The sequence below is a fragment of the Aethalodelphis obliquidens genome, unplaced genomic scaffold, assembly GCF_003676395.1.
Source record: "Aethalodelphis obliquidens isolate GAN/ISIS:26980383/991018 unplaced genomic scaffold, ASM367639v1 scaffold56, whole genome shotgun sequence".
Taxonomy (NCBI): Eukaryota; Metazoa; Chordata; class Mammalia; order Artiodactyla; family Delphinidae; genus Aethalodelphis; species Aethalodelphis obliquidens.
This window is the reverse complement of record NW_020838000.1, coordinates 9,953,352-9,977,339: the sequence shown is the minus strand read 5'-3', so window position 1 is coordinate 9,977,339 and position 23,988 is coordinate 9,953,352. Positions and strand designations below refer to the sequence as shown.

General features: G+C 44.1%; 2 protein-coding genes across 2 annotated transcripts in view; one reads left to right on the top strand and one right to left on the bottom strand.

Annotated features, from left to right (window-relative positions):
- The window catches only part of GALNT15 (polypeptide N-acetylgalactosaminyltransferase 15), a 39,223-nt gene extending 24,788 nt beyond the window's left edge, over nucleotides 1–14,435 (top strand). Inside the window, exons 5-10 of the mRNA XM_027086562.1 lie at nucleotides 4,304–4,421; nucleotides 5,741–5,935; nucleotides 6,665–6,796; nucleotides 7,379–7,483; nucleotides 11,370–11,513; nucleotides 14,100–14,435. Of these exons, the coding sequence (XP_026942363.1) occupies nucleotides 4,304–4,421; nucleotides 5,741–5,935; nucleotides 6,665–6,796; nucleotides 7,379–7,483; nucleotides 11,370–11,513; nucleotides 14,100–14,246 (841 nt within the window). The 3' untranslated portion in view covers nucleotides 14,247–14,435. The remainder of the gene's footprint in view (nucleotides 1–4,303; nucleotides 4,422–5,740; nucleotides 5,936–6,664; nucleotides 6,797–7,378; nucleotides 7,484–11,369; nucleotides 11,514–14,099) is intronic.
- Nucleotides 1–23,988, bottom strand: part of DPH3 (diphthamide biosynthesis 3) — a 62,367-nt gene that overhangs the window by 4,185 nt on the left and 34,194 nt on the right. The gene's annotated exons all lie outside the window — the stretch shown is intronic.

Here is a 23,988-nt window from a genome sequence, read left to right as displayed (position 1 = left end):
TGCTCTCTGATTCCCAAACAACAAGCACGGGATCCTCTTCTTCCAGGAATTAACCCCGAAGATGTAAAGGTGGACACGAGGTCCTTCTCAGGGATCTACCTGCACCTTTGTCTCTTGGTCTCCCCACGGGCTCTCTCTTCTCTCCTCAGGGTGGAGGATCTTATCTACTTGGACATAGAAAATACTGGCTCTGTGAGGGTGATCCCTCAGCTTAGGCATAGGCGGCAGCTTTGTCACTCAAACTTTAAAGCTCAGAGTCTGGTGTCTTCGTTCTTGGCTGTTGGGCCATGTTGTAGTCAGCTCAGTGGTCATAAGAAAATACTGCATGTTGGGCGGCTTAACCCACATTAAATTTATTTTCTCACAGTCCTGGAGGGTAGAAGCCCAAGAACAAGTTTCTGGCCAATTTGGTTTTTGGTGAGACTTCTCTTCCTGACTTGCACACAGCCACCTCTCCCTGTGTCCCCACAGGACAGAGAGGGGGTCCTAGGGTCTCTTCCTCTTCTAAGGGCACTGAGTCTGTCAGATCAAGGCTCCCCCCTTATGACCTCATGTATCCTTAATTACTTCCTCAGAGGCCCCATCTCCAAATACAATATACGCTGGGAGATAGGGCTTTGCCATGTGAATTTGGGAGGGACACATACATTCAGTCTGTAACAGGCCAATACCAACCTTGGGCCTTGTATACCCAATGGGGAAGTTTCATGGTATTAAGATGTAACTATGAGGGGTCGGGGTGCAGAGCCAGATAGATTTCACCTCCTTCCATCATAGGTATGAATCCTGAAAGTGCAGAGAGCTTTGAATGCTTTCTAACCTCTTTCCTGATCCATCAGCCTCTTCTGAGCACCTGTTTTATGCCAGACACTCTAAGGGCTGTGGACACAAAGAATTGAAAGAGAAGTTTCCAGACCTCTTCGATTTATGGTGTGGGGAGGGTAGTAGATTGGTGAGCAGTATGAGGGGTACTGGACAGAGGGGCCCACAGGGAGTTAAGAGAGGTGCTCGCTTGAGGGAACAATTTATTCTGCTCCAGCCGAAGCAAAGGGATTCTATTGAAGAGAACAGACTTCTCAGAGGACCTTTACCCAACCTGAGGCAAAGGCACTTTGACCCCAGGCATCAATCCTCTCTGGAACCTTCTAAGCCTCAGGGCCTCTCTGATGACCAAGGTCACTGTAGGTCACCTTGACCTACCATCGGCCAAAGTCAGCGCCAGAGAGAGCCCAGCCACCTTTGCCCTCAGCAGCCGGTCCTTCCCTGAGACCCGGCTGCCACCTGGGGCCCCACGGAGGCCTCAACCTCCCTATCCAGGGCCCAGATCCCTCCTCACACACATTCATACTTTTCTACCCATGTCCTCCCCACCCTGAATACTCTGACTTCATGGCTTCCCTCATCAGTCTGGTGAGAGAGCACGAAACGAGGAATTAGGACAGGTTTGGTACAGACTCTATACAGATGCTAAGAAAATTCCAGAAAGGGTATCATCATTTGTATACTTGCAAATGATAGTATTAAGGAATATTTACTGAACATATATTATGTGCTTAGCTAATGCTGTAAACATAGTATACATATTAACTCAAACCTTACCATAATTCTGTAAAGCAGTTATTGTTACTAATTACTGTTATTAATCCCATTTACACGTGTGAAAAGTGAGGTATATAGAGATTAAATTACAGATGAAACCCCCAGAGGTTGCCCAGTTCCATAAGGTTGTTAAGAGGTAGATCCAGGGTTAAAACCGTTATGGCCTGGGACTTCTCTGGTGGCGCAGTGGTTGAGAGTCTGCCTGCCGATGCAGGGGACACAGGTTCGTGCCTCGGTCCGGGAAGATCCCACATGCCGCGGAGCGGCTAGGCCTGTGAGCCATGGCCGCTGAGCCTGCGCGTCCGGAGCCTGTGCTCCGCAACGGGAGAGGCCACAACAATGAGACGCCTGCGTACTGCAGAAAAACCCCCCCAAACCAAAAAAACCCTTATGGCCAGCCTCCTGACACATCGCTCTTCACGGCTCTGATCTGCTGTGTTTTTTTGTTTTAATTTATTTACTTGTTTATTTATTTTTGGTTGCGTTGGCCTTCATTGCTGCGCGCGGGCTTTCTCTAGTTGTGGCGAGCAGGGGCTACTCTTTGTTGTGGTGCGTGGGCTTCTCATTGTGGTGGCTTCTCTTGTTGTGGAGCACAGGCTCTAGGCACACCGGCTTCAGTAGTTGCAGTGCATGGGCTCAGTAGTTGTGGCTTACGGGCTCTAGAGCACAGGCTCAGTAGTTGTGGCACATGGGCTTAGTTGCTCCACAGCATGTGGGATCTTCCTGGACCAGGGCTCGAACCCGTGTCCCCTGCATTGGCAGGTGTATTCTTAACCACTATGCCACCAGGGAAGTCCCCTCTGCTGTGTTTTAAATACAAGTTTTAAATACAGTCTGTCATCCCCAGATACCCACGTCAGTTCAGGACATGGTTTACTGCCAGATGCATCATGAAAAAGCACTTGATTTTCAGAGATCTTTGGATTTTGGCATGCACATGTGCTTTACATGACATTTCTTTTAATCCCCACAAAACCCTATTATGAAACACTATTACTGTACCCGATTAGAGGTAAGGAAATTGAGACCAGACAGGTTATCTGTATCATCCAAGATCTTACAAACTGTGAGTGGTAGAATTGGAAATTGTATCAAGTAATAACTACACTACTGGTTTTCAGTATTGTGGTATATAACTTAGTATATTTAATAACCTAAAGGTCAGTAGTTTTGTTAATGTAAGACTATTTTCTTAGTAATTAAAAAAAAATCTGAACTCTGAGTCACTCACTCCTTGAGGCATACCCAGAGTTTGGCTGCATTAAAATTTGTTCTTTTATGGAGGTTCCTTAAAAAACTAAAAATAAAATTACCGTATGACCCAGCAATCCCACTACTGGGCTTATACCCAGAGAAAACCATAATTCAAAAAGACACATGCACCCCAATGTTCATTGAAGCTCTATTTGCAATAGCCAGGTCATGGAAGCAACCTAAATGCCCATCGACAGACGAATAGATAAAGAAGATGTGGTATATATATACAGTGGAGTACTACTCAGCCGTAAAAAGGAACGAAATTGGGTCATTTGTAGAGATCTGGATGGATCTAGAGACTGTCATACAGAGTGAAGTAAGTCAGAAAGAGAAAAACAAATGTCGTATATTAACGCATATATGTGGAACCTAGAGAAATGGTACAGATGAACCGGTTTGCAGGGCAGAAATGGAGACACAGACGTAGAGAACAAACATATGGAAACCAAGGGGGGAAAGTGGTGGGGAGGCAGGCGGTGGTGTGATGGATTAGGAGATTGGGATTGACATATAGACACTAATATGTATAAAATGGATAACTAATAAGAACCTGCTGTATAAAAAATTTTTTTTTAATTTTTTTAAAAACCAAAAAACCCCCCAAAAACAACAACAATGAAAATTTGTTCTCTTTTGAATAAAGAGATTGTGGTTCAAAAGCCTCTGGCTCCATCCTCCCCAGTTAAACTCTTCTGAGGGATGCTGTTGCCATCTTCATTCCCTCACTCGGGATTCCAGCTTTCTGTGTTTTTAATTCATGTGTATTTTCCCCAGAGCAGACGGGGACCTATCTACTTCCAGAGTCCCTGGGGGATTCATCTTAGAATTGGGGAGGGGGTGAATGGTCACGAAGCAAACAAGAGGGTGAGATCAGGGGTGAGGGAAGAAAGAGGACTGCCGGTTTCCTTGGTCCATGCCTGGTGCTGCCGGCCTTAGGGCATCTTATGTAACCAAGGTCTTCTTTCCAAAATCTCGCCAGAGGGGCCTCTCCCTGAAGGAGCAGTACCGGAGGATGGGGTATAAAAGGCCCAGGCAACCAGAACTCTCTTTTTTTTTTTTTTTTTTTTTGCGGTACGCGGGCCTCTCAGTGCTGTGGCCTCTCCTGTTGCGGAGCACAGGCTCCGGACGCGCAGGCTCAGAGGCCATGGCTCACGGGCACAGCCGCTCCGCGGCATGTGGGATCTTCCCAGACCGGGGCACAAACTCTTGTCCCCTGCATCGGCAAGCGGACTCTCAACCACTGCGCCACCAGGGAAGCCCATAGAGCTCTCTTTTCATGAAATACTGGGATTTCTGACATGCTTGCTTGGCTCCAGTCTTGAGATCTGTCTGAGCCCTGAGTCCACTCTCTGGGCCACTGGAGCGCCTCCTACCTGCCATCCCCCCACCGCTCCCCAGATGCTCCAGGTTCTGAACCTTTCTACATAGTCTCACCTTCTCTCTCCAGGAGCCCTGTGCTGCCCGGCGGGGTCGTGGCCACGGACAGACATTACTTCCAAAACACTGGAGCGTATGACCCTCTCATGTCACTGAGGGGTGGCGAAAACCTCGAACTGTCTCTCAAGGTACTTCCTGGGCCAAGGGAGGCCCAGGTGGGTTCTTTGGAGCCCTGTGTCCGGTCACAGCTTGGAGGTCAGGGCTAAGGCTTCGGGCAAATTACAGAGTCATTATACGTAGTGTGTCAAACCCTCATTTCTCCCCCTTTTTCATCTCTCTTGATTTCACCCCAGCCTCCTTCTTGAACTCGCCTGTCAAACCTGCCCTTAGGAAAGGGCGAGTTTTCAGTCATCTCCACCTGAGTGCAAAGCTTCCCCTACGTTCTCCATTCCCGGCACCCTTAGCATCTTGATAGTTTTCACAGCACCCATTGGCCAAAGCAAATACCAAGCAGTTCTGTGCATTGAGTAGTTTGGTCCAAAGAACTTAATAAGTATTTGTCCGGACAGCTTAGCACCCACTGGGCGCCAGACAGTTTCTCAAACCTTGGAATCAGATTGGACCCGCCACCCTCATTTCCTGTTCCATGTTGATTTTTAACCTGATGCAGCAACCACTGAAAACCCACCCCAACAAAGACATATATCACTAAAAGGGCAGTGATCTAAGGTTGAAACAATGAATTGCCTTGAACTTGTACTTTTCAGAACACAGATGTCACTGTGTTTCTCCTGAACAATGAAAATATCCCACGTGGCCTTTTGAGTTTGCTGCAGCGCCCTGCGGTGCCTTGGCACCCAGTTTGGGAACCCCATCGGTTTGGGTTCTTGGTGTGTTTTGCTTCATGTACTGCCTATCCTAGGCATGTTTTCACTTTCCTCTTTATTCCCAAGTGGGGAATAAAAGGCTTCCTGTCAAATGAACTTCAGGCATTTGGGAGTAGGAGGGAGGGAGTGGAGAGTAGAGAAATTTCCAGAAGTAGAAAGGTTCTGGTTGAGGAAAGCTTGCTTTGACCTCCACACAGATGGCTTCTGGTGCCTTTGCAGCAGGAGACTTCACAAGCTTTTAGAAATTCCCTGGCCACTAGGTATACCCTTTTCCCCGAGGAAGCAGCCTTGGGAGAATCCAGGCGCTAACTACGGCATGGCTGCATCCTCTAAGTGCTGAATCTGGTCACGTGTTTCAGTAGGGGTGGGGAACCACAGGTAGTGGCAAGGGGTGTGAGCCCCTTACACCACGAGTTCTGACCCAGGACAACCGCCCTCATTCTCCCCACCTTGTCCCTCCCCAGCCCAGAACCCTCAGATCTGGAAACCCTGCTCCATCCTGAGAACAAGAACCATCTTTCTCTTTTGTGCTCATGATTTCTGGTGCATTTTGCCAGCCCCTCACTCCCCACGTTGCTGGAGAGGAGTACAGAGGTGTTGATCTTCTCCTTTCACTGCAGACCTGGCTCTGTAGGGGCTCCGTCGAAATCCTTCCCTGCTCTCGGGTGGGGCACGTCTACCGAAACCAGGATGCCCACTCCCCTTTTGACTGGGAGGCCACCCTGCGGAACAAGGTTCGCATTGCTGAGACCTGGCTGGGTGCGTTCAAAGAAACCTTCTACAGGCACAGCCCGGAGGCCTTCTCCTTGAGCAAGGTAAGGGGAGAGACCGGCAGGGTCTTCTGTGCCCACCCAGGGCCACCAGGTGGAGGCTGTGCAGGACCACCTCCCCTCCCGCCTGGAAGATAGAAGCTTCTGGCTAGTACTTCCATGAGTGGCCCCTGCCAAGTGGCTCCTCTACCTGGCGGGGTTGTCCTCTGTCTCTTCCAGCATCTCCCAGGGGCATCATGGCCTGGAACCCCCTGATGTCTGTAGGGGTTCTGTCATCACATCTAAGGGGTGTGATCCTTCATCCCGTGGCTGGAGGAGAGGCTGGGTGAGGAGTGAGCGCTGCAGTGGGTCTCCAAGGGCCCTTTCATCCCAGGCAAAGTGCTCAAGGCTGTGAAATTACCTAAGATGTGAAACAAATATAACATTGATTTACAGTGTTGTGTAAAATTACCCAAGACGTGAAACAAATATAAGTATTTTTTACTATAAAATATAAACATAAAGGACATCCCCAAAAAGGCACCGAAAAATAAACATTTTAAACATTTAATGAAATGTCTGCAAACAGTGCATTTTCACCTGGTCCACTACCACTCAGCGCCATTCTGATGGCGTGACATGTAAATGCTATTTAATGTGGGACGTGGTTCACAGTGATGCTTGCTGTCCCCCTCCTTCAGCTTGCTCCCAGACACCTCTGTGCTTCCCAGCACATGAACTGTGATGTAAAACCAGCTTTCTCCGTCCTGCCGCCTGTGTCTCTCTCCTCCCCAGGCTGGGAAGCCGGACTGCACTGAACGCCAGCAGCTGCAGAGGAGGCTGGGCTGTCGGACCTTCCACTGGTTTCTGGCCAACATCTATCCCAAGCTCTACCCATCCGAACGCAGGCCCAGGTTCTCTGGAAAGGCAAGTCATGATAAAAACAAAGTGCAGAGGGCTTCCCTGGTGGCGCAGTGGTTGGGAGTCCGCCTGCCGATGCAGGGGACACGGGTTCGTGCCCCGGTCTGGGAAGATCCCACATGCCGCGGAGCGGCCCGTGAGCCATGGCTGCTGAGCCTGCACGTCCGGAGCCTGTGCTGCGCAACGGGAGAGGCCACAGCAGTGAGAGGCCTGCGTACCGCAAAAAAAAAACCAAAAACAAAGTGCAGAGAGAGAGGAAGAGAAGGGGTTGGGTGGTCTCCCAGGATAGGAGCTGAAGTTCAGATGCTCTTCCATGACCCTGGCCACCCAGTCCCAGCTCAGCAGGGCCTCCTTGTGGGGGGTGGCTGGGCTGCCCCATAACCCATCCCAGGGCCCCTTCACCAGGACAGGTGCTGTCACCTCCTTCAGGAGGCCTGTCCTTAGGGTCACTGGCTTCAGCTTGACCTCGATCATTTTTATGATCTGAGCATGGAACCTTGAGCTACACTGCAGAGGGTGAAGGAGTGGCCGACAGAGGGCATCTTTGCAGCAGAGGGCGGGATTCACTTCTGTGAACGTTGCTTACAGCTCCACAACACCGGACTTGGCTTCTGTGCAGACTGCTTGGCAGAAGGGGACGTCCTGGGCTGTGCCATGATGCTAGCTCCTTGCAGTGACAGCCAGCAGCAGCAGGTGGGTGGTCAGTGTTCTCAGACCTGCAAGGGGTCTTTGCTGGGATGGCCCTCCCTTCCCTTTGGGGCATCTCCTTTCAGTGGTCCCATGTCCCTTGACTGTGCATGGTCCCCCACTCTGACGACCCATTCCCCAACCTGCCCCAGCCCCAAGCCCAAATGTGGACCCATCAGAGAATATGAGCATCTGAGCTCGAGGGACATGGTGAGGCTGTTTAGCCAATGTCTTCATCTGACAGATGAGGAAACCGAGGCTTGGAGAGTGGCTAGCCCAGGGGCTTCAAACTCAGGTGTGTCTCCAGGGTTTAAGTGGATAAAGGAAACAAACACGGGGAGCTGGGCAGAGGCTGTTGTCACAGAGGAGTGCCTGCCCCAGCCTCAGTAAATGTCTTTCGTTTTGTATGAAACCAGATCCAGTATTACAAGATCATCCAAAAATTTAAAAGACACTGGAAATCCAGAGTTTATGGAAAGGATCCCCATTTTTTTCTTTTTCTTTTTTTTTTTTATCGAAGTATAGTTGATTTACAATGTTGTGTTAGTTTCTAGTGTACAGCACGGTGATTCAGTTATACATATATAAATATATATATAATCTTTCTCAGATTCTTTTCCATTATACCTTATTACTGGATATTGAATATAGTTCCCTGTGCTATACAGTTGGACCTTGTTGATTATCTATTTTATATATAGTAGTTTGTATCTGCTAATCCCAAACCCGTAATTTATCCCTCCCCCCTTTTCCCCTTTGGTAACCATAAGTTTGTTTTCTATGTCTGAGTCTGTTTCTGTTCTGTGAATATCCTAAGTGAAGTAAGTCAGACAGAGAAAGACAAATATCCTAAGATATCTCTTATATGTGGAATCTAAAAAAATGATACAAATGAACTTATTTATAAAATGGAAAGGCTCCCCATTTAAATTAAAAATCTATAATCAGAGGTCAAAGAAAACCTGCGTGCAGGCAAATTTCCAGCAGGGCACCTTTCTGAAACATCTGGACCAGCTCAAGATCGTTAGCCAACTAGAACCAGAGATGGAGAAAGTGGGTCACCGAGCAGGCACTATAGGCACAGAAACCCTGAGGAATCGAGGGGACCCTGGAAAATGTTACCCATTTGCAGCAGTGCCTCAAACCCATAGCTCGTGACTGTGTTCCTAAGACTCCAGGCTTCTGACGCTGAGTCCTGCCCAGAGTAGGTATGCTGTGTCTTTCGGGCATTTAATGGAGATCTATGGGGGCCAATACTTCTGGGCCAGAGGGGGAACTTTAGGGCATCACAGGAGCCTGGGGTGTGTGTGTGTGTGTGTGAAGTGGGGAGAGGCCTGGATCTGGGTAGACAAGGCTCAAGGCTCTGCCTCACTTGTCAGAGGAGACCTTACACACAGATGGGGTCATCGGGTTTCAGAGCTGTGGCCTCATTCGGAACGTTTCCCACACACAGAGCAATGCGGTTTGTGAAACTCCTTCCACAGGGAGAAAGGCTTCCACTGCATGGTCAGGAGGAAGGCAGAGGGTACAAACGCCCCTGGGGATGGGAGCGAAAGAGCACACGAGCTCTCCTGGGGCGCACTGGAGACCAACTCCATGGATTTCCCGGGGCCTCACTCTGCAGCATGGCTGGACCCTTCGGTACCGAGGAAGGGCGGGGTTGCCCTGTGACAACAAAAGTTTATGGCCCAAAGGGCGACACTGAAAGTGACTGGCAGGCACTGACCACAGGGAGAGTCTCTCCTTGAGCCAGAGGTCCTGCTCGTGGGTACATATGGCCAGAAGGGACCTGAATCAGGTCTGAAATCCACACTGAGTCAGGGGAAGAATCTAGAGACAGAGGGTCCTTCCGGCACCATGTGGGCTCCTTGGATATCAGGAAGGTCTCCTTCTATGTTAGGGTATTTCTTCTCTTCAAATTTCCATCTCAGGAATAACTGCCCAGGTCGTGGGACGTCCCCGTGATGCCGGATGAAGGTTGATGTGTCCACTTCTTATCACAACTTGGATGACAACCTGGAAAGTCTAGCCCGCCCCCCAAACCTTTCTCTTTTCAGCCTGTGATGGGGCCTTCGCATAAGTTGTCCTACCCCAAAGGCCTGTATTAAAAAACAAACAACAAAGTGTAACTTCCTGGAGATATTGATCAAACGAGTCAGGTGAGGCCCCAAGAGCCTGGGGTGAAAGGCAGAACAAGTCTTGGAGGGTCCAGCCCTGCAGGCAGGACTGGCGGGCGAGGCTCTGGGACCCTAGGGGAAGGCCCTGGGCCTGGAGGACACCCGGGGAAGCAAGTTCTCAGTATCCATTTGTCCCCTTTCAGTTTTGCCCTTTTACCAATGTTCTAGAACATCCCAATGGGCACTCACACCTGGCACAGGAGGACAGAGAGATAGCTCTGTGATGGTGGAAATAGCTCACCTTCTAGCTGTGTGACATCAGGCAGGCCTCTTGACCTCTCTGAGTCTTGGTTTCCTCATCTGCAACTGGGGATAATGGTGCAAAAAGAATGTTAGCTTTTGGATTTATTTATTTATTTACATTCTTGGTGGGGAGGTGGGGATTAGCAAGGGCTTCTGTATCCAGAAAAATTGTGAACTTGCTAAGCTGAAAGCACCATATGCCATATAAAAAAGAAGAAACACCCTCTTTTATGCATAAGTAACTATGTTTATAACAAAGGGAAATCTCCAGGGGCCCCGAATCCAGAGGCAACTGAAATAGAGTCATAGGGCCATGGCCAAGCTCTCCTGCAGGGTGAAGGGGACAGTTTCTGTCAAACCTCAGGAACCCAGAGGCGTTGGTTCCAAGCAGGAGATAGTGACGAAAGCCCATCTTCAGCCCATGACAGATGAGGGGTTGGAAATGGGACACCCATACAAAGCCAGCTTTGACCTTCACAGAGTAACCTATCTGTGAAAACCGGGACTAGAAAAGACTACCTATTGCCACCAGAAGATGACAAGGAAGCAGGTCTGTAGACAGGTCTTTGCGTTGGAGAAAATGACTCTTCCCTGAAAATTTTTAACCACAAGCTTGTGTCCGACGTGGGTTTAGGGTTCAAATTTATAGGAACTGTGTTGTCTGGGAATCCTCAGGTGGGACTGGCTACCTAACTTGTTGGGCTCAGTGCAAATGAAGATGGTGAGACCTATCACTCAACAATTATTAAGAATTCCTAGACAGTATCAGCATTAAACCAAATATATTACACCAAGAACATTAAACCCTTCTAAGCATGAGGCCCCTGCAGTTACACAGGTCACATGCCCATGAAGCCAACCCCGTCTCCCAGCCACAAAGTTAGCGTAAAAATTAGTTCAGGCTGCATTTAGCAGGAACAAACGGAAAATGGTTTTATCGGGATGTGTTTCCAACCTGGGCCCACGAGCTTCCCGCAGCTAAAGCCCCTCTGCAAAGGAATGCATGATCCAGTCCTACGGAACCCAGGAGGAAATGCAAACCATGAGCGAGAGTCAGCAGATACAAAAGACAGAATGAAAATCACTTGCAGGACCAGCACAGACGTCTCCAGAAAGAGATCCACTCGGGCCTCAGGAGTTTCCTCATCTGCCCTTCCAACTGTACCCTCACAAAACACACAGCATCCTTTATGGCCTCACCTATGATACAGTAAATAGAATAATGGAGGAACTTTCCAGAATGTATAAATATGAATGCAAAAGTAGATGGAATGTGGAGATTTCAGAGGCCAGGGCTAGTCCGGCATCATATCTGTGGACTTGACTATGAGATAGGGTCTTGCTGACCCCAGTAGAATCTGAAGGTTGCCCCCAGACCTCAGCCCTATTGCAATGAGCTCTCCTTCCTTTACCTCCAGCTTTGGAGAGGATCTCCTTCTAGCTGTGCTAACAGCCATTTCCCTCTGTCCCAGCACCTGGATCACATGGGCAGGAAGGAGATCCACTATGGCAGCCCCCACCGCCTGTGCTTCGATGTCAGGCGAGAGCAGGTGATTCTGCAGAACTGCACTAAGGGAGGCCCTGACATCCATCGGCAGCACTGGGACTACCAGGAGGTAAGTAACCCAGCTAGGAAGGATTCAGCGGGGCGGCTGGCTGGTGCGTGTCTCAGGCTCTTCCAAGAGGTCAAGTATTACCATACAAGCCTGTGTCCCTGCTGTTGAACTGAGTGACTTGGCACTAAGGCCTCAGGGGGAGGTGAAGCCAACCTTGCAGCAAAGTTAACTACCAGCATCTTGAAATGTACTGATTTGCCAGGTTTCTGTATAGCTCTGGTCTTGATATGGTGGAGAGAGGAGACAGCCTCTTTTTAAAGTTTATTAGCTTAGGTCACAAGTAGGACCATGGAGCGTGTTACAGAAGCAGTCAACCACGTTGGTGGTGTGGTTTTAGGGGCAATGGAAAGGCCTGCCTCCTGTTCCACAACCAGATAGATGAGGACGTAGATCGTTCTTTCTTCCTTTGCAAATTCCACTCTGAGCATTTCATCAGTTTAGTAAGGCTTTGATTCCCATGACTCCAGAGAGAAGCTTGAGATCCTTTCCAGAGGTTATGCATCAATAAAGAGGAAATAGGAGTGTAAGTATTAGGAAATAGGAGGAGTGTAAGTATTTAGGGAGAGTGAGCCGTTTACAGGATTGGGATTGGAAGGTGACAGTATCAACAATAACTGTCCATACATAGTTTTTCCTTCACCTCAAATCCCTTCTGAAATGAGTTAGGGTACAAGTATACAAACAAACAGATTAATACACACATCTTTTAAACATGCCTTTCTTCAACTTTTGCTTGGGAATAACGGGGGCGGGGGGATTAAATAACTAAGCAGAACTCCATGCATCGGTACTCTTAAAGCAGGCTGTGAAAGAGGAAAATCGTATAGTGTAAAACTTAAGCTGAGCTCACGATAAACAGTTGAGAACAAAGCTCTTGGGGCTTTGGTGACAAGTGAACCTAGGCCTCAGGGGGCCCACACATGCTCAAAGAATTCTTAGAAACCAAGTTAAGGCCCTTTATGAATGATCATAAAGGATCATTCTAAGAAAGTCCTCTGGATAAGATAGATTTAGAAACAGCATTTAAAAATAATATGTAAAAGATTAGTGACTAAGATACACCCAGCATCTTTCAGGCATTAAAAAATAAGGCTTTATAAAGTATTCTCATTCAGCCATAAAAAGGAGCAAGATACTGTTCATAGCAGCAGTATTCACAATAGTCAATAGGTGGAAGCAACCCAAGGGTCCAGTGATTGATGAATGAATAAACAAAATGTGCTATATATATACAATGGACTATTTTCCTACCTTAAGAAAGAAGGAAACCCTGTCATTTGCTTCAACATGGATGAAGCTTGAGGACATTATGCTAAGTGAAATAAGCCAGTCACAAAAAGACAAATACTGTATGATTAAACTTATATGAAATATATAGAGAAGTCATATTCATACAAACAGAAAATAGAATGGTGGTCACCAGGCACGAGGGGAAGTGAGGAGAGGGAAGTTGTTGTTTAATGGGTATAGAGTTTGTTTTGAATGAAGAAAAAGTTCTTCATTCAAAAAAGGAGATCTGTTTCACAACAAAGTGAATATACTTAACATTACTAAATTTTACACTTAAAAATGGTTAAGGTAGAAAGTTTTATGTTACATATTTTTACCACTACAAAGAAAGAAAGAAAGAAAGAAATTAGGTACTATTTTGTGCTACAACATGGATGAAACTTGAAAATACCATGCAAAGTGAAAGAAGCTAGTCACAAAAGGCCATATATTATATGATTCCATTTATATGAAATGTCAAGAAGAGACAAATCCATAAACACAGAAACTAGATTAATGATTTCCAGTGGCTGGAAGGAAGCAGGAATGGGAAGTGACTGCTAATGGATAGTACATTTCTTTTTACAGTGATGAAATTTTCTGCAATTAGATAGAGGTGATGGTTGCATATACTTTGTGAATATACTAAAATCTGCTGAGTTGTATTTAGGGCATGTGAATTATATCTCTAAATAAATAAATGGACATTATCAGCACTGTTGGTTAAGGTTGTTTAACTTTTCATAAAGAAATTGATTTTTTTCTTGAAAAGGGGATGGCTACATTCAGTATTAAGTTTGGTAGATTTTGGGCAGGAAGCAGTTATGGTCTTCCAAACATGGCTGACTCAGGCCTTCAGTGTATCCTTAAAGTCTTACTGTATACTGCAGCCTGGTGGCAGCAGTACTAAATTGCAGGATTAACAGAGGGCAGAGATTAAATTAAATCCTTTTGAAAGCAGAAATTTACAAGTACAGTGATAACAATGAATGTCAACAATACAGTATAATGATTGAACATGATCTTTACACTGGCATTTTACTAGCCAGAACTCTCCAAGAAATGGCATAATTACCCAACCACAATAATAATAATTGAATTAATGACCCCAAGGCTCTGTATGATATTTAAATTTTAGGGTTACCTAAATTACATTATATAGTAACCAAAATACTCCAATTCCTTACCAAGCCAGTTCATATCACCTTTATTATTCTCTTAATGATTAGCACAAATCTTAGAAATTTCCTTCTTTGCTGACTGATTGTGGGGGACCAACTCATTTTCTTTTTTTTTTTTTTCCTTCTCTCTTTTCAGAATGGAATGATTGTTCACATTCTTTCTGGGAAATGCATAGAAGCTGTGATGCAGGAAAACAATAAAGATTTGTATTTACGTGAGTGTGATGGAAAAGCCAGCCAGCTGTGGCGATTTGACAATGTCAGCACCGTGGATGAACAATGAATGCTACCAACAGAAGGAAAAGAGAAATGTGACCATAGAGGTTCAACTCAAGGGAACAACAGGAGCATGTGCATATCATGAAGGAGACCCTTTGTATTTGTGCAGTGGTGATAGTAGAAACAAAAACTCCACAAATGAATATGGGAAGTCTTTCCTTCCTGTACCTTACTTCACTGACCACTGGCTGTTTTAGAAAAAGAAACACATGGACCCATTGTCTCAATGTCTTCATCACTGGTAGATGATCATTACATGGTACATAAGATTCTTGGGGTTTTTTTTTTCCATTGAGCAGTAAATAATTGCTTTTATCTCTGACTAAGGAAAGAGGCCTGGCAACACCTTCAGGATACACAATTCTGATTGATCAATTTATCTCAAATGGCCTTATCTTGGATTGTCTGTGTCACCAGCCATGAAAATTAAAGCATGAAGAAAGTGCAAAGTCCTGACATCCAAAAACCATTGCAATAGGCTTATGAGGACAAATTTCATGTTCATTGGTTGAGGCATAGCTCAGAGGAAGGAAGGGAAGTAAGCTACTGAGAGAAAATAGGGTTGGAGAGAGCTTTGACCCAATTCTTCAGCTCAGCCTAGTAGCTGAAAAGAGTCAGTAGACCTGGAATAAGATGTTCTCATGTTAATGAGAATTTCCTCAGAACTTTCTATCTCCATTCACCCTGCCCTTGCTGTTCTCTATCTAGATTAACCACAATCGGATTCTCATGCAATATTCTTTTCTTTAATCATTGGTGTTGGGTCAGCTTAGATTGAACACTCCCACTAACAGAAGTGTGTACAGTTCAGAAACTCTCCTGATGCCCTGTTACAGGGTTTGCGCTGATTGGATCAGAATGAGCAACATTTGCAAAAAGGCAAACCTCCCTGGGAGGGAAATGCCAGCGTCTGAGCCAAAATTCTTATGAGAGGAACTAGAGGTGGGTGTTAATGTCCATGAAAGGGCTGTCTTTGAGCCGGTAGGAAATGTCTGGGACCCTCAAATATGCCCACACCTGAACATTCAGTCATAGAAGAACACATCTCCATCAGGGCAGAGCCCATGCTAGCAAAAGCTGAATGGCCCTCTTGTTGTGACTTGGCCCACCCAGTTGGGCTGTAAGAGTTGCTGAGTGGGGGTGGTTCTGTGATTGAGAAGACATGGTGCTGGGTGGGGGACCCTGACACCCAAGGAGATGGGAAGAACCCCCAAGCGAACCAGTAGGATGTGGGGGAACTGAGGGGGAAGGAGAAGTGGATGCTAGACAGGACCGGCACCCTTGAAGGGTGGCTGAGAGGGGGGAGGGGTTCCCACTCCTGGAGGGACCTCAGGGGCTCAGATCAGGGGCCCAGCATTTCCCCTGCCCAATCGGCCGGGGAAATCTGCTGGGCTCTCAGGCTGGGTCCTATGCCCTCAGAGGTCCCCTCTGGGCTGAGTTGGTCCTGGGGACATAGGAGCAAGGCCGGGAGAGAACAGGAGAGGCAGACGGGAGGGACCCTTCAGGACCAGAGGAGTAGGAAAGGAGCAGAGAGGGTTTGCCCCACCCACTCAGGCACAGGGAGACTGCTGAGCTCCCAGGCCAGTCTCCCAACCTCCAAAGTCCCCTCTGGGTGCGTGGGTCCTGGGGGCATAGGAGGGAGGCTGGGGAGATCAGGAGAGTCAGGCGGGAGGAGCCCTCTGGGACCGGAGGAGTGGTAGAGGAGTGGAGGGCATTTGCCCTGCCCACTCAAGTCCAGGAAACCTGCTGGGTTCCCAGGTGAGGTCCCCCACCCTCTGAGACCAGAGGCAGGGGCACACCTGGGCCCTTCTGTTCTGTTGAGCCTAAGTCCCACCCCCCCACACCTTTTCCAGCCCCATGGATCCTAAGCATAGGCCCCACTCACTGCTCAAACCTCACCCCTGCTCAGGCCCTGCCCTCCACAGCGAAGGCCTTTTCCACCTTTTCTTTTTTCTCTTCCTCTTTTTTACTATTGTGGCTCTGTTTTACTTTCCAGTTGTTGTTTCATCTATATTTTTATTTTTAGTCTAGGGAACTAACACAGCTGTTAGTTTCCTAGTCTAATTTTATTTTTTACTTTGTTATGGTTCTCCTTTTTTTTTTTTTTTTTAACCACCCCACGCAGCTTGCAGGATCTTGGTTCATGAGCCGGGGGTCAGGCCAAAGCTCCTGCGGTGGGAGCTCCAAGTCCAAACCACTGGACTAACAGAGAACCTCAGAATCCAGGGAATATTCATTGGAGTGAGGTCCTCATCTCAGCACCAAGACCCAACTCTACCCAACAGCCTACAAACTCCAGTGTTGGAAGCCTCAGGCCAAACAACCAGAAAGACAGGAGCACAACCCCACTCATAAGAAAAGAAAAAAAAATGAGATGGGAAAAAAATATGTCACAGATGAAGGAACAAGGTAAAAATCTACAAGACCAAAAAAATGAAGAGGAAATAGTCAATCTACCTGAAAAAGAATTCAGAATACTGATGGAAAAGATGATCCAGAATCTCAGAAATAGAATGGAGGCACAGACTGAGAAAATAGAAGAAATATTTAACAAAGATCTAGAAGAACTAAAGAACAAACAGAGATGAACAGCACAATAACTGAAATGAAAAATACACTAGAAGGAATCAATAACAGAATAACTGAGGCAGAAGAATGAATAAGTGAGCTGGAAGACAAAATGGTGGAAATAACTGCTGAGGAGCAGAATAAAGAAAAAAGACTGAAAAGAATTGAAGACAATCTCAGAGACCATTGGGACAACACTAAATGCACCAACATTCGAATAATAGGGGTCCCAGAGGAAGAAGAGAAAAACAAAGGGTCTGAGAAAATATTTGAAGAGATTATAGTCAAAAACTTCCCTAACATGGGAAAGGAAATAGTCAACCAAGTCCAGGAAGCTCAGAGAGTCCCATACAGTATAAAACCTAGGAGAAATACACAAAGACACATATTAATCAAACTAACAAAAATTAAATTCAAAGAAATAATATTAAAAGCAGCAAGGGAAAAACAAAAAATAACATACAAAGGAATCCCCATAAGGTTATCACCTGACTTTTCAGCAGAAAATCTGCAGGCCAGAAGGGAGTGGCAGGATATACTTAAAGTGATGAAAGAGAAAAATCTACAACCAACATTACTCTACCCAGCAGGGATCTCATTCAGATTCAATGGAGAAATCAAAAGCTTTTCAGACCAGCAAAAGCTAAGAGAATTCAGCACCACAAAACCAGCTTTACAACAAATATTAAAGAAATTTCTCTAGGTGGGAAACACAAGAGGAGAAAAAGACCCACAAAAACATACCCCAGACAATTAAGAAAATGGTAATAGGAACATACATATCGATAATAGCCTTGAATGTAAATGGATTACATGCTCCAACCAAAAGACACAGACTGTCTGAATGGATACAAAAACAAGAGCCATATATATGCTGTCTATAGGAGACCCACTTCAGACCTAGGGACACATACGACTGAAAGTGAAGGGATAGAAAAAGATATTCCATGCAAATGGAAATCAAAAGAAAGCTGGAGTAGCAATACTCGTATCAGATAAAATAGACTTTAAAATAAAGACTGCTACAAGAGATAAACAAGGACAAGAGATAAAGAAAGACACTACATAATGATCAAGGGATCAATCCAAGAAGATATAACAATTATAAATGTTTATGGACCCAAAATAGGAGCACTTCAGTATATGAGGCATGCTAACAACCATGAAAGGGGAAATTGACAGTAACACAATAATAGTAGGGGACTTTAACATCCCACTTACACCAATGGACAGATCATCCAAAGAGAAAATAAATAAGGAAACACAAGCTTTAAGTGACACAATAGACCAGTTACATTTAATTGATATTTATGCAACATTCCACCCAAAGTGGCAGAATACACTTCTTTCTTTTCAAGTGCACATGGAAATTTCTTCAGGATAGATCACATCTTGGGTCACAAATCAAGCCTCAGAAAATTTAAGAAAATTGAAATCATATCATATCACGCAGCTTTTCTGATCACAATGCTATGAGATTGGAAATCAATTACAGGAAAAAAAACTGTAAAAACCACAAGTACATGGAGGCTAACAATGCATTACTAAATAACCAAGAGATCACTGAAGAAAGCAAAGAAGAAATTTTAAAAAACATAGAAACTAATGACAATGAAAACACAACAACCCAAAATCTATGGGATGTAGCAAAAGCAGTTCTAAGAGAGAAGTTTATAGCAATTCAACCTCACCTCAAGAAACAAGAAAAATCTTAAATAAACAATCTAACTGTACACCTAAAGCAACTAGAGAAAGAAGAGTAAAGAAAACCCAAAGTCAGTAGAAGGAAAGAAATCATAAATATCAGAGCAGAAATAAATGAAATAGAATAAGAAGAAAACAATAGCAAAGATCAATAAATCTAAAAGCTGGTTCTTTGAGAAGATAAACAAAATTGATAAACCCTTAGCCAGCCTCATCAAGAAAAAAATGGAGAGGACACAAATCAATAAAATTGGAAATGAAAAAGGAGAAATCACAACTGACACCACAGAAATACAAAGGATTACAAAAGACTACTACAAACAACTATATGCTAATAAAATGGACAACCACGAAGAAATGGACAAATTCTTGGAAAGGTGCAATTTCCCAAGGCTGAACCAGGAATAATTAGAAAATATAAACGGACCTATCACTAGTAATGAAATTGAAACTGTAATTAAAAATCTTCCAACAAACCAAGGTCCAGGACCAGAGGGCTTCACAGACGAATTCTATTAAATATTTAGAGAAGAGCTAACACCACTCCTCAAACTCATCCAAAAAATTGCAGAGGGAGGAACACTCCCAAATTCATTCTACAAAGCCACAGTCACCCTGATACCCAAACCAGAAAAAGATATCACAAAAAAAGAAAATTATAGACCAATATCACTGATGAACATAGATGCAAAAATCCTGAACAAATACTAGCAAACAGAATCCAACAACATATTAAAAGGATCATACACCATGATCAAGTGGGATTTATCCCAGGGATTCAAGGATTCTTCAGTATACACAAATCAATCAATGTGATACACCATATTAATAAATTGAAGGAGAAAAACCATATGATCATCTCAATAGACGCAGAAAAAGCTTTTGACAAAATTCAACACCCATTTATGATAAAAACTATCCAGAAAATGTGAATAGAGGGAACCTACCCCAACACAATGAAGGCCATATATGACAAACCCACAGCAAACATCATTCTCAATGGTGAAAAACTGAAAGCATTTCCACTAAGATCAGGAACAAGACAAGGGTGTCCACTCACCACTCTTATTCAACATGGTTTTGGAAGTCCTAGCCACGGCAATCAGAGAAGAAAAGGCAAAAAAAGGAACACAAATTGGAAAAGAAGAAGTAAAACTGTCACTGTTTGCAGATGACATGATATTATATATAGAAAATCCTAAAGATGCCACCAGAAAGCTACTAGAACTAATTAATGAATTTGGTAAGGTTGCAGGATACAAAATTAATACACAGAAAGCTCTTGCATTCCTATACACTAACAATGAAAAATCAGAAAGAGAAATTAAGGAAACAATCCCATTTACCATTGCAACAAAAAGAATAAAATACCTAGGAATAAACCTACCTAAGGAGATGAAAGATTAGTACTCAGAAAACTATAAAATACTGGTGAAAGGAATCAAAGATGATACAAACACATGGAGAAATACACCATGTTCTTGGATTGGAAGAATCAATGTTGTGAAAATGACTATACTATCCAAAGCAATCTACAGATTCAGTGCAAACCCTATCAAACTATCAATGGCATTCTTCACAGAATTAGAACAAAAAAATTTACACTTCATATGGAAATACAAAAGACCCCAAAAAGCCAAAGCAATCTTGAGAAAGAAAAACGGAATGGAGGAATGAGTCTCTTTGACTTCAAACTATACTACAAAGTGACAGTAATCAAGACAGTATGGTACTGACAAAAACAGAAATATAGATCAATGGAACACGATAGAAAGCCCAGAGATAAACCGAGGCACCTATGGTCAACTGATCTATGACAAAGGAAGGCAAGAATATACAATGGAGAAAAGACAGTCTCTTCAATAAGTGGTGCTGGGAAAACTGGACACCTACATGGAAAAGAATGAAATTTGAACACTCCCTAACACCATACACAAAAAAAACCCTCAAAATGGATTACAGACCTAACTGTAAGACTGGTCACTATAAAACTCTTAGAGGAAAACATAGGAAGAACACTCTTTGACATAAATCACAGCAAGATCTTTTTTGATCCACCTCCTAGAGTAATGGAAATAAAAACAAAAATAAACAAATGGGACCTAATGAAACTTAAAAGCTTTTGCAAAGCAAACTACAAACAAGATGAAAAGACAACCCTCAGAATGGGAGAAAATATTTGCAAATGAATCAATGGACAAAGGATTAATCTCCAAAATATATAAACAGCTCTTGCAGCTCAATATTAAAAAAACAAACAACCCAATCCAAAAATGGGCAGAAGACCTAAATAGACATTTCTTCAAAGAAGACATACAGATGGCCAAGAAGCACATGAAAAGCTGCTCAACATCACTAAGTATTAGAGAAATGCACATCAAAACCACAGTGAGGTATCACCTCACACCAGTTCGAATGGGCATCATGAGAAAATCTACAAAGAACAAATGCTGGAGAGGGTGTGGAGAAAAGGGAACCCTCTTGCACTCACTGTTCATGGGAATGTAAATTGATACAACCACTATGGAGAACAGTATGGAGGTTCCTTAAAATACTAAAAATAGAATTACCATATGACCCAGCAATCCCACTACTGGGCATATACCCATAGAAAACCATAATTCAAAAAGACACATGCACCCCAATGTTCATTGCAGCTCTATTTACAATAGCCAGGTCATGGAAGCAACCTCAATGCCCATCGACAGATGAATGGATAAAGAAGATATAGTACATGTATACAATGGAATATTACTCAGCCATAGAAAGGAACGAAATTGGTCATTTATAGAGATGTGGATGGATATAGAGACTATCATGCAGAGTGAAGTAAGTCAGAAAGAGAAAAACAAATATTGTATATTAATGCATATATGTGGAACCTAGAAAATGGTACAGACAAACCAGTTTGCAGGGCAGAAATAGAGACACAGATGTAGAGAACAAACGTATGGACACCAAAGGGGGAAAGTGGGGGGTGGGGGTGGGAGTGGTGGTGTGATGAATTGGGAGATTGGGATTGACATGTATACACTGATTTGTAAAAAATTGATGACTAATAAGAACTTGCTGTATAAAAAGATAAGGAAAATTCAAAAAAAAAGTAGTAAAGAGAAAAAAAAAGAAAAGATGCTCAACATCACTAATTATTAGAGAAATACAAATCAAAACTACAATGGGGTATCACCTTACACCGGTCAGAATGGCCATCATCAAAAAATCTACAAACAGTAAATGCTAGAGAGGGTGTGGTGAAAAGGGACCCCTCCTGCACTGTTGGTGGGAATGTAAATTAATACAGCCACTATGGAGAACAGTATGGAGGGTCCTTAAAAAACTCAAAATAGAACTACCATATGACCCAGCAATCCCACTACTGGGCATATACCCTGAGAAGACCATAATTCAAAAAGAGTCATGTACCAAAATGTTCATTGCAGCTCTATTTACAATAGCCCGGAGATGGAAACAACCTAAGTGCCCATCATCGGATGAATGGATAAAGAAGTTGTGGCACATATATACAATGGAATATTACTCAGCCATAAAAAGAAACGAAATTGAGCTATTTGTAATGAGGTGGATAGACCTAGAGTCTGTCATACAGAGTGAAGTAAGGCAGAAAGAGAAAGACAAATACCGTATGCTAACACGTATATATGGAATTTAAGAAAAAAAATGTCATGAAGAACCTAGGGGTAAGACAGGAATAAAGACACAGACCTACTGGAGAATGGACTTGAGGACACGGGGAGGAGGAAGGGTGAGCTGGGACAAAGTGAGAGAGAGGCATGGACATATATACACTACCAAACGTAAGGTAGATAGCTAGTGGGAAGCAGCCGCATAGCACAGGGAGATCAGCTCGGTGCTTTGTGACCACCTGGAGGGGTGGGATGGGGAGGGTGGGAGGGAGGGAGATGCAAGAGGGAAGAGATATGGGAACATATGTATATGTATAACTGATTCACTTTGTTATAAAGCAGAAACTAACACACCATTGTAAAGGAATTATACCCCAATAAAGATGTTAAAAAAAAAAAAGACATGTACTACAGTGTTCATTGCAGCACTATTTACAATAGCCAGGACATGGAAGCAACCTAAGTGTCTATTGACAGATGAATGGATAAAGAATATTACTCAGCCATAAAAAGAAACAAAATTGAGTTATTTGTAGTGAAGTGGATGGGCCTAGAGTCTGTTATACAGAGTGAAGTAAGTCAGAAAGAGAAAAAACAAATACTGTATGCTAACGCACATATGTGGAATCTAAAAAAAAAAAAAACAGGTACTGATGAACCGAGTGGCAGGGCAGGAATAAAGACGTAACCATAGAGAATGAACTTGAGGACACAGGAGGTGGGGAGGGGGAAGCTGGGGCGACGTGTATGAGTACATACACTACCGAATGTAAGATAGATAGCTAGTGGGAAGCAGCAGCATAGCACAGGGAGATCAGCTCGGTGCTTTGTGATGACCTAGAGGGGTGGGGTAGGGAGGGTGGGAGGGAGGCTTAAGAGAGAGAGGATATGGGGATATATGTCGGCATATGCCTGATTCACCTTGCTGTACAACAGAAACTAACACAGTATTGTGAAGCAATTATACTCCAATAAAGATCTATTAAAAAAAAAAAAAAGACCTGGTACCCATCTCTCTTCCAGGTGGATTTCCCTCTTCACATGGTCAGCTTAAAACCTCCCCTCAAAGATGCTGATCTCCTTTGGGCTGTCTCAGGATACAGTGTGTTTCAAATAACAAACTCTAAGCAGGAGGTAAGGGTTTCTAAACAGTACACATCATAACTATGCATTTCTTCACCTGTTGAAGTCAATGGAACACTGCATTTTTCCTTCCTCAGAATACACTCTAGACCTGGGCGAGGAGCCAGTGGCCACATGTGGTTATCTAAACGTAAATTCATTAAAATTAAAGAAAATTTAAACTCAGTTCCTCAGTTGTACTGGCCACATTTCTAGTGCTCAATAGCCACTGTGTTGCAAAGCACAGAGAATAGAACATTCGTCAGTGCAAACAGGTCTATTGGATAGCACAGACCTAGACAGATTTATCACCCCGTTGAGAGAAGAGATTCAGCCACCATCTTCTTGCTTCAGACTTGTCTATATTCAACACAAATTCCCCTAACATCCTGAGGCTGAGACAGAGCTAAAAATTCTCAGATGGCAACCTTGTAAAGGGTATTATGGTTGAAAAATAAAAATTAAACAAGACCTCTATTTTTAGAATGAACTTTGTTATTGGCATTGTTGGTATTTGAAGTTGCTGGAATAGATTAATATAATTAAATAAAAGGCTGGATTCAATTGTATAAGTTGTGTCGGACAGTAATTAACAAAAGGACCCAGAAGGCTTACTGCTTAATTGGTTGAACAAAGCAAGAATGTTTCTTGCTTCTTTAACCATCCGCATGATTTATTACCTTATTACAGAAACGGTGGTCAGCTCAG